This window comes from Babylonia areolata, chromosome 18, assembly GCF_041734735.1.
Source record: "Babylonia areolata isolate BAREFJ2019XMU chromosome 18, ASM4173473v1, whole genome shotgun sequence".
Lineage (NCBI taxonomy): Eukaryota > Metazoa > Mollusca > Gastropoda > Neogastropoda > Buccinidae > Babylonia > Babylonia areolata.
In genome coordinates, this window is record NC_134893.1 from 36700937 (window position 1) to 36713839 (window position 12903).

A 12903-nucleotide genomic window follows, 5' to 3' on the forward strand; every position below is an offset into this window, starting at 1 on the left:
GTGTGTCTTGTATAATTATATTGAATGCTTTGACTGAATAGGCTGGAGTTTTCATACACATGCAAATTGATATGAAAATATGCCTTCTGCTTATTTGAAGAAATAAAAGAAAATACTTTAGCCAGTTGGAAATCTCAGTCTGTCTGTACAAGTGCTATGCCTGATGAAAGGACCGAATCTGACAGTGAATGAAGAGAAGCCACCACCACTTCTCCTTGCGGACAGCTGCTCTGCACTTTCCTGCGTTCTGGTCAATCCAATCCACTCCTCCCCTCATCTTGTCTCAGTGTTTGATGCGGAATGGCTGGACCGCATATATTTTCTTCTTCTCTGACCTGGACAATCTTGACGTGCTGTGTTCAGTGGATGGATGCCAAATTTGTTGGAGACTGATGTTGATCATAATGATGTCGTTTCATCGCACAAAAGTGTCAGATGTAACATCAGTGCAACAGCTGTTTGGAGTCCCTAACATGAGACACTCTGCTGATAGGGGTTAAGATCTGTTCTTGAAATGTTTTCTTGTTGGGTACATGCCTGTGTTGCTATTGCACCAGACCTAATTTCACTTCTAAGATGATGAGTGTATATACCTTGCACTGATGTTTACAATTTACAAGAGTGTGTTGTTGAAAACAATCTTTCTTTTTTTTTTTTTCATTTTGTTTCCTTTTTTAAAAAAAAGGACATAAATTTTCAGTCGCTTTTTAATCCCTGGACTGACAACACTTTTGAGGTCAAATAAATTCCATATGCTGAAGAAAAAAAAGCAGTGTCAGTACCGTGCACATTTAAAAGTTACACTGTAGATTCTCTGTTTGTGGGATTGTTTATTGTTGTTTATCGTCCAGCTGACCGCACAGGGCCATATTAGGACTGCCCAACCATATAAATGCTCAACCGCGTCAGACAAAACTGTCACATCTGCCAAAAAGTAAATAAAAAAAATATAAAAAAAAAAAATTACCAAGACGAATCAATTAAACACAGTTCATGACACAATATCTTTACCATTTAGTTCCTTAGAGCAAATAAGATTAAAAAAGAAAAGAAAAAAAAACTTCAATGCCAAATAAAAATTAAAAAAACAACAACATAATAAAAGGCCATATAGGCAAATAATTCTGAATGGACAGCTAGTGCCCATCCCATCCCAGTGTATACGATCTCACTACCTAATCACCAGAGCAAACAGTACATATAGTACATCACAAATTGCGAGAAAGAGAAAAAAGTGTTGAGGCTTACTCGAAAAAAGAAAGAGGAATGGACTGGAAAGGCAGAAAAAGGAGACAACAGTGAAGGAAGAAAAATGGCAGAAATAAAGACAGCAATAGAAAAGAGGAAATTTCTAGCACAGAATTTCCAGAAGGCGGGGGTACTATTTATACTGAAAGATCCCCTGGCATCACACATGGGACCGTGGGAATTTATGTATGAAATTATACAGACTGAAGCATAATTAGTTACACTTTTGCATGGAAAGAAAAGGCTCGTTTTGTTGAGTATTTATTGAAATTGTTACACTTTATAATATTTTGTGAATATTTTTGCAAACTCACAAACATTCAACACAGAAACAAACAAAAAAGAGCAATAAGCCTCGGTGTCTTCATCATCAGAATTATCTTCCTTGGTCTTCATCACTACCTGAATCGATCATAATTTCCTTGAACACATCCAGCACTAACAAAAATCTTTTAAATGACTGCGAGTCCAAAACCGTCATGAGAGCGCCATTTTGAAAAAGACCAGTTTCATTTCTCTGGAGAAAAAAAAAATATGAGAACTGTATGACGCAGTGAATTGAAAAAGGGAAGCAAATTACTTTTATGATCATTTCCTGAGCCTACTGACATCAGTCAGTGGTTCTCCCTCTCCTAAAAGTTGGCACAAACGTTTAATGAAATACCTCCATTAATCGAGGGCTCTGACAGCTCTGTAGCTTTAATGGAAGACGCGTTCAAGGGGTTAACCCCCCATGCCGCAAAAAGCAAATAAATCTTGAATCTTGTGTATGTGTATGTGCGTGCATTAGAGACTTTGACTCATGTGCTGAATACCAGTGTTCACATTTTATTCCCAATTTATGTACACACACACACACACGCACAATCAGAGCATGTCGTTCGAAAGTCAAAAATGACCACTCATCTGGGACCATCTTACCACACATAACACACCAAGTGAAAAAGAAAATATTGTACTTTGAAAATTATTCATGAGAACTTGAAAACAACACACCAGTATACATTACAGATCAGACATTCTGCTCCATTTGCAAACTGTTGTCTGGTTGATCATGCAAGAAAGCTGCCATTTTATGAGACGGTCCATTTCAATAAGCACTGCACAGCTTTATGGTACAAACACATATCACATTTGCCCAACAGATCTAAATTTTTTCCTCATCCCCCATCGTCTGTGAACAATGGATCGCCTTTGAAGGTGATAAAGTCCACAATTATCGACGGCAGTGGCAGCCGTGACACCTTGTCCACAATACTTCGGCCTCTGTTGCAGTAGCTGAGCCTTTTTCGTATCCGGGTACGGCACAGACAGGCCAGCTTTGGTATCACTCCTCTTTTTGTTTTCAGAAACTTCTCCATGAGCTGCGCAGGGGACTCTGTGGCTTGCTTTTCGTCTCTTCTACAGGGTGGTGCACGGGAAGTTGAGGAGGAAGGAGAGGAGTCGGAGGGAACCCAGGGATCCTTGTGAAGCTTGTAGCCAGCTTGCACCAGCATGTCCAAAGTCCGCTCTCGCAATTCCTGGATGACGATTGGACCCTCCATCAGTAGGGAAACTGCCGATTTGTTCTGGAACAAAACATTTCTTTGCTGAAGAAGGAACCTTTTTTTCCCCTCCTGCATTTATGTTTTATAACATGGAAGGAACCTTTTTTTCCCCTCCTGCATTTATGTTTTATAACATGTTTCACATTCTTTCCTTGACTAACTGGCGCACAGACAAAGCACAAGATTATCCACTTCCACCTGTGCACATTTTGTTCAGTTCACTCGCATTCTCTACATTCTATCTACATCTATGGTAATACAATAAACTTTGATAAGTAACAGTTATTCGTGTTTCTTACATATTATCACTAAAACATTAGTTAACTTTTTTTTTGATTGATAGGTCAGCTGAAAAATCGGTCAATGAAATTAAATAGTAGTTCAAATAAAATGAAATAACCCACAGTCAGAGAACACATTGAAAAGAAAAAAAAATATCTTAAAAAATAACCAGTAACCACACAATTTATTCCATTTGTTCTCAACTCTGTCCTCATACTGAATTAACCAGAAAAGTGATGAGACACACATTACTGACAAAATGGTGGGGTACACCAACGGACGACTTACCTTTCCCATTCCCATGATATTGGTCTCCGCCCCATGTAAAAGGAGGAAACGCACAATTTTGATGTTACCCTGCTCCAATGCTTGAAGAAGAGGACTTCTGCCCTGAAATAAACCCACAAACATTATCTCTTCACAGGTCCGACATGTCATTGGAAGATAATCACTTTGTAAACTGTCCTTGGTTCAACATGAAACTTGTGCCAGGCACATTCTTTACTTCACTTCCGTAATTTGCATCTTATTTCTTTAGTCTTTATGGGCAGTGACTCTGTGTTCATATTTCTACGTGTGGCAAATTGAAGCCTGCCATTTTGAAAGCTATACTCCCTTTCCAGGGGCGGGCACATGCTGAGTGTCTGTCATGTTTCCTTAACCTACCGAACACTGACACAGAAAACAGGATCTTTCATGTGTTTTGGATCTTCTGCATGCATACAGACTCGTGGGGGGTTGAGGCATAAGCAGGTCTCTATATACATGAGTTGGCCAGAAAACCTGGGGAATGTCAATGCTGGAATTCAAGCACACAGGATGGAAATCCAAAACCCAACCACTCAGCTGTTTCAACCATATCATGCAATAAAAGCTTTGAGCAGTACAACACAGCAGAGCTCAGGTACCGTTAACTTTTCATTTTTGTTATTTTTCTACCACCTTGGTTCCTCATATTATGTGACAACAGCTCATTATACAGCCACGCCTTCACCCAAACCACCAAGCATGTGTTAACAAGTCATGCCTTCACCTAAACCACCAATGTGATAACAAACAACCAACTTCATCAAAATTCACCTACTTGACATCTTCTGTGGCTGGCTCCTACCTGGAACTGAGTGTGCTATGGGCTCCAATGGGAAAACCTAAACCACACATTTAAGGGTCATCCACTTCATGAATGCATCTTCAGGAGTGCTGCTCAAAATTTCCTGACCAACACTTTCAGGGAATCTGTATCTCTTGGGCCTGACTGATGCCAGGATATTTATTGAATGAAAACAGTACAGCATTTTTCAGGTTGCCTCCAAACCTACACAAAATCCTTGACGCAGCAGCAGCATCATTCCCATCATCAATCATTCAGCATCAAAAGAAAACAAAAGGTCCTAAATACTGGGGAAACATAAACAAAATCTGTCTGGACCTGTATTCCATCTTACCATGAGTATTGTATTACTCTTTTGTCACAACAGATTTCTCTGTGTGAAAACTGGGCTACTCTCCAGGAAGAGCATTTTGCTGCAGTGCGGCATAACCCGTAATTTTTTGTCTCTCTTTTTTTTTTTTTTGCCTGAAAGGGTACTTGTTTTCCTATCAAAGTGTAATTTTCTGCAGAACTTTGCCAGAACAACTCTTTTGTTGCCATTGTTCTTTTACTTGTGTTTGCCACACATTTGGTACCTCAGTTTATCATCCAAACTGACGGGTGCAACAGCCAAATGGTTAAAGTGCTGGACTTTCAAACTCAGGGTCCCGGGTTCGAATCTTGGTAACGATGCCTGGTGGGTAAAGGGTGGAGATTTTACCTATCTCCCATATCAACATATGTGCAGTCCTGCTTGTGTCTGAACCCCCTGCATGTGTATATGCAAGCAAAAGATCAAAAACACACATTAAAGATCCTGTAATCCATGTCGCATTCAGTAGATTCAGGAAACAAGAATATACCCAACATACACACCCCTGAAAATGGAGTATGGCTGCCTACATGACAGGGTAAAAACGGTCATACACGTAAAAGCCCACTCATGTATATATACAAGTGAACGTGGGAGTTGCAGCCGCATGAATGAAGAATAAGAAGAATCATCATCCCAAGTTTATCATCTCATCCAAATGACACCACTCAATTTCTAGTGGTGGGGGAGAACATACTGCCAAGTGTGAGATTCAATCCCATGCTCTAAGACTCTCTGGACACGTTTCCACCAGGCCACCACACACCACAAACTCACAACATGACTACTGCTTGACATGAGTAAATTTCCCTTGCTCCTCTATCAGTCATGCTTGGCCGACTCCAAGCATTGAGCATGCTTTGAAAAGAGATACTGAACCTCCCACGTGAGTGATTACCTTCACTGTGTAGTTGACCCTGGCTCCTGCTTCTACCAGCACTTGCATCGTGGAGAAGCATTTGTACTGCGTTGCAAACTGTAATGGTGTGCATCCTTCCTGCAGAGGCACAAAATTCATGTGAACAACATAAAAAAATAGCTAAAAACCAAAACCCCACCTTCTGAAAGGTCTTTTATACAAAAGAAAAAGAAGCAGGTACCATACAGGTCCTGGAAAGTCTAGAAAATTTGAAAACGTGGAAAGTCATGGAATTATGGCTGAAGTCATGGGAAAGTCATGGAATTCAAAATAAAACACTAAAAATTCACAAATGCTTGTACTGACTGAAGAATGAAGAAAATTATTAGAATTCTTCTTAATACCGTGGACCATCACCACTGTATAGTGTCAGTACATGTGCACCTGTACTGTTTCATCCAAGATACGCTAGGAACGATACCACTTGTGTGCATTTGTGGTGTCAAACCGAGACATAAGGTGTGTCACTCCATTGTTGTGACTCTCTGACTGTTCCACCATGGACATGCAAAGCAAATTATTGTTTGGAAATTTTATCTTCCCAACAGGCCATTTAGTTAACAGAATAAATACATTTTATGAGGAAAATACTTAATTTGCAGTCAAGGAAATTTCTGCAAATGGCATTAAAAAGTTTTGGACAAGTCATTGATTATTTAACTTGTAAACCTACATATGGACCCTGAAATTTAGAAGTCTATTACATTCATCCTGTTGCATGTTCAAATCATCAGAAATATTTTTCTGACAATTGGCCAGTGTTTGAAAACATGTGTGAACCTGGCAGTTCATTCAAACCACTTGCAATTTTTCACTCTCAAAGTCTGCATTTTTTTGCACACTCTTTCTTTAAGTTTAACTTGCATATGAATCATACAAACATTGGATTATAAAGCAACACATCATGTAACAAGGAATGAACAATATGCATCAACTAATTAGCTTTGCAATTTCTGACATGAGACAATAAGGGTTTTCAAAAACGTCTAATGAAAGATAAAAACCTGGAAACTTACTTCCCTAGTACTTCCCTGCCAATGAAATGTATACCCATTACATTCCACCAAGAGTTAGGACCTTTCCCTCCCTTCCCCAAACATATACATGTAAAAGTACACATCATACATTCATATGGAAGATACATGTTTTATGTCCACAGCTTCTGTTACTTCATGTCTGCATTGTCCATTTCCAAACAAAGTGAAGTGTGCTACTATACAAAACAGTTATGGGTTTGTTTGTTTTTTGTTTCTAATTTTGAATTATTTTACTCATTAGTTTCAAAGAAAATCCAAACACAATTAAAATGCTGACTTTTTTGCTACACTAGTTTCACACACAAAATCCAAACGCCTGACATGTTCTGCTTTTTATTTCATTGATTATTTTTAGTTTCAAGCAGAACAAAAACAATAATGTGAAGACCCAAAGCCCTGCGCATGGGCCAGCTTTGAAGACACAACGACTTCACCACTGCCAGGCCTCGTGTGGCCTGCTGTCAAATCCTGTTTCATCACGTGCCACTGACCGAGTCTGGTATGTTGGGATCGGCACCTGCCTTCAACAGCTCCTCCACTACTTTCTCGTAGTCTCTCCATATTGTCACATGCAGACAAGTTCTTCCATCCTGGAAAAAACAACAACAAAAAACCACATCAAAAAACCCCATCAAAATAAATTGCCTTTGTGATGAATGACATGCAAGTGATAAAGAATAGCGACCCATTTCCACTGGGGCTTTAGTCTAAGACGGTACTTTGGGGTGTGAGTGGTGTGAGGCTTTAGTACTGATGATCTCTGAAATAACTTTCCCTTTAACCAGTTGTTAAACGCCTTCAATATCAACTTTCCCTTTAACCAGCTGTTAAACACCTTCAATATCATTCACTTTTTGAGTACTGAAACTATTTCCCTTCTAGCCACCATAAAATATCAGACATGTAAATGAAAATAAAAACAAAACAAAAAAACTGACAACAACAACAACATTATACACTTATATACTCACAATATACACAGCTTAAGAAAAAAACAACAACAACGAAAACCCGAAAAAACCTGACCCTTCTCTACCCCACCTTCAATTTTTAAACAATCAAAGCACTCTTTACCAAGAAATTTTATAACAGACAAAAAAAACAACAAAAAACAAACAAAAAAACCAAAAAAATCAGTTGCAACAGTTAAAAGAAAAGAACTATCTGAAAGTGTAAATAAAGCATACCAATTTTTACAATTACCTTTTTGTTCAAAAATATTATTTTGCATAGAAAACAGTATTGGTCATTCAGCACTGTACATGCCTTACTTCATGCGTCATTTTTCACATTACATCATTCATCCTTGAAAAAGGTCCACAAACAAAAATTAGAATATTTCTTTTGTTGTATTTTCACGGTTTTTCTGTGTAAATGTGTGTGTTTCTTGTCCAAACAAAACAGTACTGTTTCAAAGGCTTTTTCATCTCTATGCAATGGTTCAAAATGTAAAAAACAGGTATTACCACAGTGCGTCTGTTAACATTCGATCCTGCAGCTATCAGCATTTGCACAATCTTTAATGCCCCCGCACGACATGCCAAATGCAGGGGTATACGGCCACCCTGAAACACAGACACCGTTTCAGTAAGTGTGACATCAACAGCCATCAATTCAACACATCCACAGGCATGAAAACATCCTTTCAGCATTGGCAAGCACATAACACAAGTTGCACAGACAATGCACAGAGAATCACTAAGAAGTGGCACACTTCTCCTGGACTGTGTGTATGTCTTTGCTTTACAAAGGTAGTCATAATGAAGACAAACATATCTCAACCATGACCTATGGCAAACAGCTGACCAACATACCTTGAAGGTGTATGTGATATACAGAAAAACTTATATTTAGATTTTTTCTTTCTTTTTTTCTTCTTCTTTTTTTGTTGTGTGTGTGTGTGTATGTGTGTGTGTGTGTGTGTGTTACAAAAGATTTCATCACACAACAATACATGTCACAAAAAAATTCACCACGCACGATTTGGCATGAGAACAACTTTTCACCTATCGTAACTACAAATCATGCATTCCTAATTGTGCATCCATATATGTTTGTTTGCCTGCATTTGAAAATGTATGCATTTATATACCTGCGCATCTAAAAACATACATTTTTATGATTTATACATATTAAGTGGTGTTTTTTTACAAGGATATTGAGAAGAAATTTTTAAAAGGAAAAAAAATTATCAGACATTTGCCTGATACTGACGTAAAGACATACAGATGTGGTGGATTAATGAATGAAATGAAAAGAAAGCAACACGAAAGCCACCGTAAGTACTTCATTTCATTGAAACACACAACTGGTCAGATCCCAATCACTGATTCAGGGCCCATAACTATGATAAAAGAGTTATCACCAAGTTATTAGCCTAATCCCACCTGCTCTCTGGAGAACAACAACATATTCCCTACTCCTAGCAGTGTCAATCTGAATAACAAAATGGTAGGCGTTTTACTGTGTTGACTGAAGAAAAAAAAAGCCATTGTCATAAAATTCAGTTTATTGTGTCATAACATTAACACTTTTGATGACTACAATAAGGTAGGCAAGGTATGCTGCATGTTGGATATTTCCATAATATTTATGCCCCAACTTATTTTTCTTTGTGTGTGGTTTCATTTGTGGATGAATCCAGTACAATGTATTTTAATCTGCTGCAATTTTTTTTTTACAGCAGCAAAGTAACTTCTTCAATAGAAAAATCAGGGGTATTTGCTCGTTTCATCAACTTCTCTTTTTCCCCAGCTGTAGTAACACTAAAAGTGAATAAAGCAAGGTAAGTTCAATAGGCTCATTTATCCACACACACAGTTTGAAAAATCACATATATTTAATTTCTAAAAATGGATTAGATGATGGCTGACCATTGGCATTCCTTCATTCCTTCCCTTCAAAGACTGGAGACACTAAGATAGTAAGAAGCGCAAAGCTATCTTCCTCTTTGCATTAAATTATCACATGAATAAATACAGGGTTTAAACTATCCTGCAAACATAGCTATACAGGCCATGCAGAACTGACAAACCTTATTGGGGCTGTTGACATCAGCTCCTGCACGTAGTAGCACCTCCACCAAATCCACATTAAGCATGGATACAGCATCGTGAAGCAAGGTGCTCCCATACTATTGAAAACACACACACACACACAAACACACACATGGGCACAGTGAGCACTGGCAAAAACATACAAGAGTTTTAATAACATTTCCACTTGTAAAGTTCTCTTACTGAAGGAACAATATCCATCTCCAACTAGATGCTTATTAGATGGATAAGACTAAGAGTGCAGAATTGAAGAATGCTGCCTTTTCTATGCTTACAAAGAACATGAAACATAATTTTCTTGAAATTACCATATGATACCTTCCTGTGGTGCAAAAACACATCAAAAGGATTAAAACTTATTCACAGGTGTGAATCTTGTGCCTTTTATCTTGTGTGTTAAATTTTTTTTTTTTTTTTTATTCATGTGTGTGTGTGTGTGTGTGTGTGTGTGTGTGTGTGTGTGTGTGTGTGAGACTGATTGCTTCTTTTATACTATTTTTTCAATTATTTACAATGATAAAGAGGCAGTTTCTTGTTTGAATTTTAATATTTGGGCAATATCCATATTTCTTCCCCTCTACTATCATATCATATCATGTGTCACGGCATTTAGGCTTTATCAGCCTTTTGCCTGATTAATTAGTACTTCTTTTTATTCTTTAAAAACAAAACAAAACAAACAACAACAACAACAACAAAAACCTTTACAAAGAGTGCGCAATTACTAATGTTGTGGCTAGCTTCCTATGGAAAAATTAACTTGGAATCCATAATCCTCTGTGTAAATGATGGATATTCCTCTGTTCAGGATCAGGATCAGGATCTGTATGTTGCAGGGGCCAATATGACCATCGTCGCAACGGAACTTGGGAGAGTGCATGCAAAAAACAAAAAAAAAGCAAAAAAAAGCTACCACTACTGCTACTGTTAATGATGGGAAACAGTAGCTGGCACGGGTCTTTTGACGGCTGCCTTGAATGCTGCGGTCGTCCCTGCGTTCACAACTTCCTCCAGCTGATTCCATTCCGCTATTGTTTTCACAAAGAATGAGTTCTTTAGCTGGTCTGTCCTGCAGAATGGAATGACATAGCTCTTGCTGTTGTTGAAAGTTCTTCTTTCTACAAAATTGTCTATATCATGGTCTTAAAAAGATGTAGGCTTGGATCTTCTGCTGGTCTTGCTTGCGGGTGTCAATAACTTTCCTGGTGGTAGGGCCAGTATTTGATTGTCAACAATCCTAAGCATTGCCTGGATCCCTTGATCTGTAGTCACTGGTAGTGAATCTGGCGGCCTGACTCTCTCAAGCCTTTCAATGTCCTTTTTGAGGTGGAGGTCCCAGAGTGCTCCTCTATATTCCAGCGTTGAACGGACAAGTGAAATATATGCCATTCCACATGTGATCTCAGAGGCAATGCTTTGAAATTAGAGAAACACCAGTGCCATCTTAACATCAGAGCAAAGTACTTCTCTGAAAGAGTTGTTAACACCTGGAATGGTGTGCCAGACTCTGTGGTGATGGCACCATCTGCTGACTCTTTTAAAAGTCGCCTGGACAGCTACTAGACTGAGCTACCTTCAGTGTATGTTCCTGCCTGCCAGTGTTAATCACCATTGTACTTGCCATTGCCCGCACGTCGCATGCACATAAGTTTAATAGATCTCGGACGATGAACAGGCCCTTGACAGGGCCTCAACCACCCTTGACAGGGCCTCAACCATCTAATAGTCAAGTCAAGTCATTCAGCGGCTTTCTGGGGGGCAATTCCTCAGATTACTTCAATCGCCAAAGACGTGGAACAAGCTCCCTGATACCCTCCGTCATTCTGATTCCCTCGTATCTTTTAAATCTCGTCTCAAAACTCACCTTTTCCCTCAGCAATAAGTTCAATCGTGGCAGGTCCGCTTCCTTTGCTTTGGCTGTGCTCGACTATGTGTGTATACATATGCATGTGTACATAACTACATGCATGTATATGAATGTGTATTGTGTGTGCGTGTGCGTGTGTTTATGTAAGTTTGTGCCTGCCTATGTTTGCGTATGTGTTAGGGTAGCTGTTAGATACACATGTATGTTAAAATGTATGTATGTGTGTGTGTGTGTGCGCGCACATGTGCGTGTGTGTAGTCACATTTTGGTGTGTGTATGTAACATAGATATGATGTTTTATGTTAACAAAAGTGTTTTTGTAAAGCACCTAGAGCAGATTTCTGGATAGTGTGCTATATAAGTATCCATTATTATCATTATTATTATTATTAAAGCTGAGTGAGCAGTTGGCTCTTTTGCAGATGTTTGTTATGTGGCCAGTCCATTTCTGGTCGTTTGAGATCTGTACTCTCAGATATGGGTTTTGTTGAACTTGTTGTAGTATGACTCCATTTAGTCTGAAAAAGTATGGTGATTTTCCTTTGCTGGACAGAGCGTAGCACACCTCGCCCACACCTGGAGACTATCCAGGTCTTTCACGAATATTGCCATTAAAATATCTTTAATATGTCCCTGAATTTATCATATTAAAACATCATCAAAGCATTATCAAAACTGACGACGACGATGATATATATATTTTATTTTATTTTTTAAAATTTTTATTATTATTTTTTTTGTGTGTGTGGTAAATCACACACACACACACACACACACAAACATACAATTTCGACTTGAAAATCGTACCCAAAATTTGACATTCACATCGACTCCACCTTTCAGCAGTCTCCGAATAGTTGTTAGATCACCCAGATTGATGGCGCATCTTAATTTAGAAAGTAACTGCCTGTCTGACATTGTATTATTGCTCTTGGTGTTTGTCTCTTTTTTGGCGTTACTCGTCAACACCTTGTACGTCAGGAAACCGGTAGTCAGTGAAGAGTTCAGCCCCTTTAATACTGGGACGTTCCATATCAGTATCGTGAGCTGAAGGAGGTGTCACGTACCGCGTTCGGACAAATCCATATATGCTAAACCAGATCTGCTAAACAGATGCCTGACCAGCAGCGTAACCCAACGCGCTCAGTTAGGCCTTGAGAAAAACAAAAACAAACAAAGAAGTAAACGTGGCGACTCCATTCGCTGAAACTGAAATCGGGTAAGTGCGTTTGACTCCATGAAAGTTAAAGAACTGAACGATAATTTAAAAAAAGAACGGACAGCTGATAAATGGCACGAAATTTCAATTGCTGCGGAACCAGAGACAAGAAGGCGAAGTCAAGTCAGTTTCTGACGGTGATGAGAGACTTCCGACTGCTGTAACAGCGACATCAACCACCCGCCGCATATTTCAACAACTGAACTGAAGCCGAGAAACTGAAGTATCGCTGCTGCCATTCAATCAGGATTGTATACATTGCAGC

General features: G+C 38.9%; 1 protein-coding gene across 1 annotated transcript; it reads right to left on the reverse strand.

The window, feature by feature from the left end:
- Positions 1–804: 804 nt before the first annotated feature.
- On the reverse strand, positions 805–12405 carry LOC143292723 (uncharacterized). The gene is made up of 7 exons (XM_076603243.1): positions 12227–12405; positions 9531–9629; positions 7963–8061; positions 6988–7086; positions 5439–5537; positions 3366–3467; positions 805–2816 (listed from the first exon to the last, which is right to left on the reverse strand). Exons 1-7 carry the CDS (start codon positions 12335–12337, stop codon positions 2409–2411), a joined length of 1017 nt encoding a protein of 338 aa, XP_076459358.1. The 5' UTR covers positions 12338–12405; the 3' UTR covers positions 805–2408.
- Positions 12406–12903: the final 498 nt, after the last annotated feature.

Excerpts from the sequence above, each read along its gene's own strand:
- LOC143292723 (XM_076603243.1), bottom strand. The coding sequence starts at position 12,337 with ATGTCAGACAGGCAGTTACTTTCTAAATTAAGATGCGCCATCAATCTG. Across the intron at positions 8,062-9,530 it reads ATGTCAACAGCCCCAATAAG|GGTGGCCGTATACCCCTGCA; the intron begins GTTTGTCAGTTC and ends TCTGTGTTTCAG. Across the intron at positions 5,538-6,987 it reads ATCCCAACATACCAGACTCG|GAAGGATGCACACCATTACA; the intron begins GTCAGTGGCACG and ends GTGCCTCTGCAG.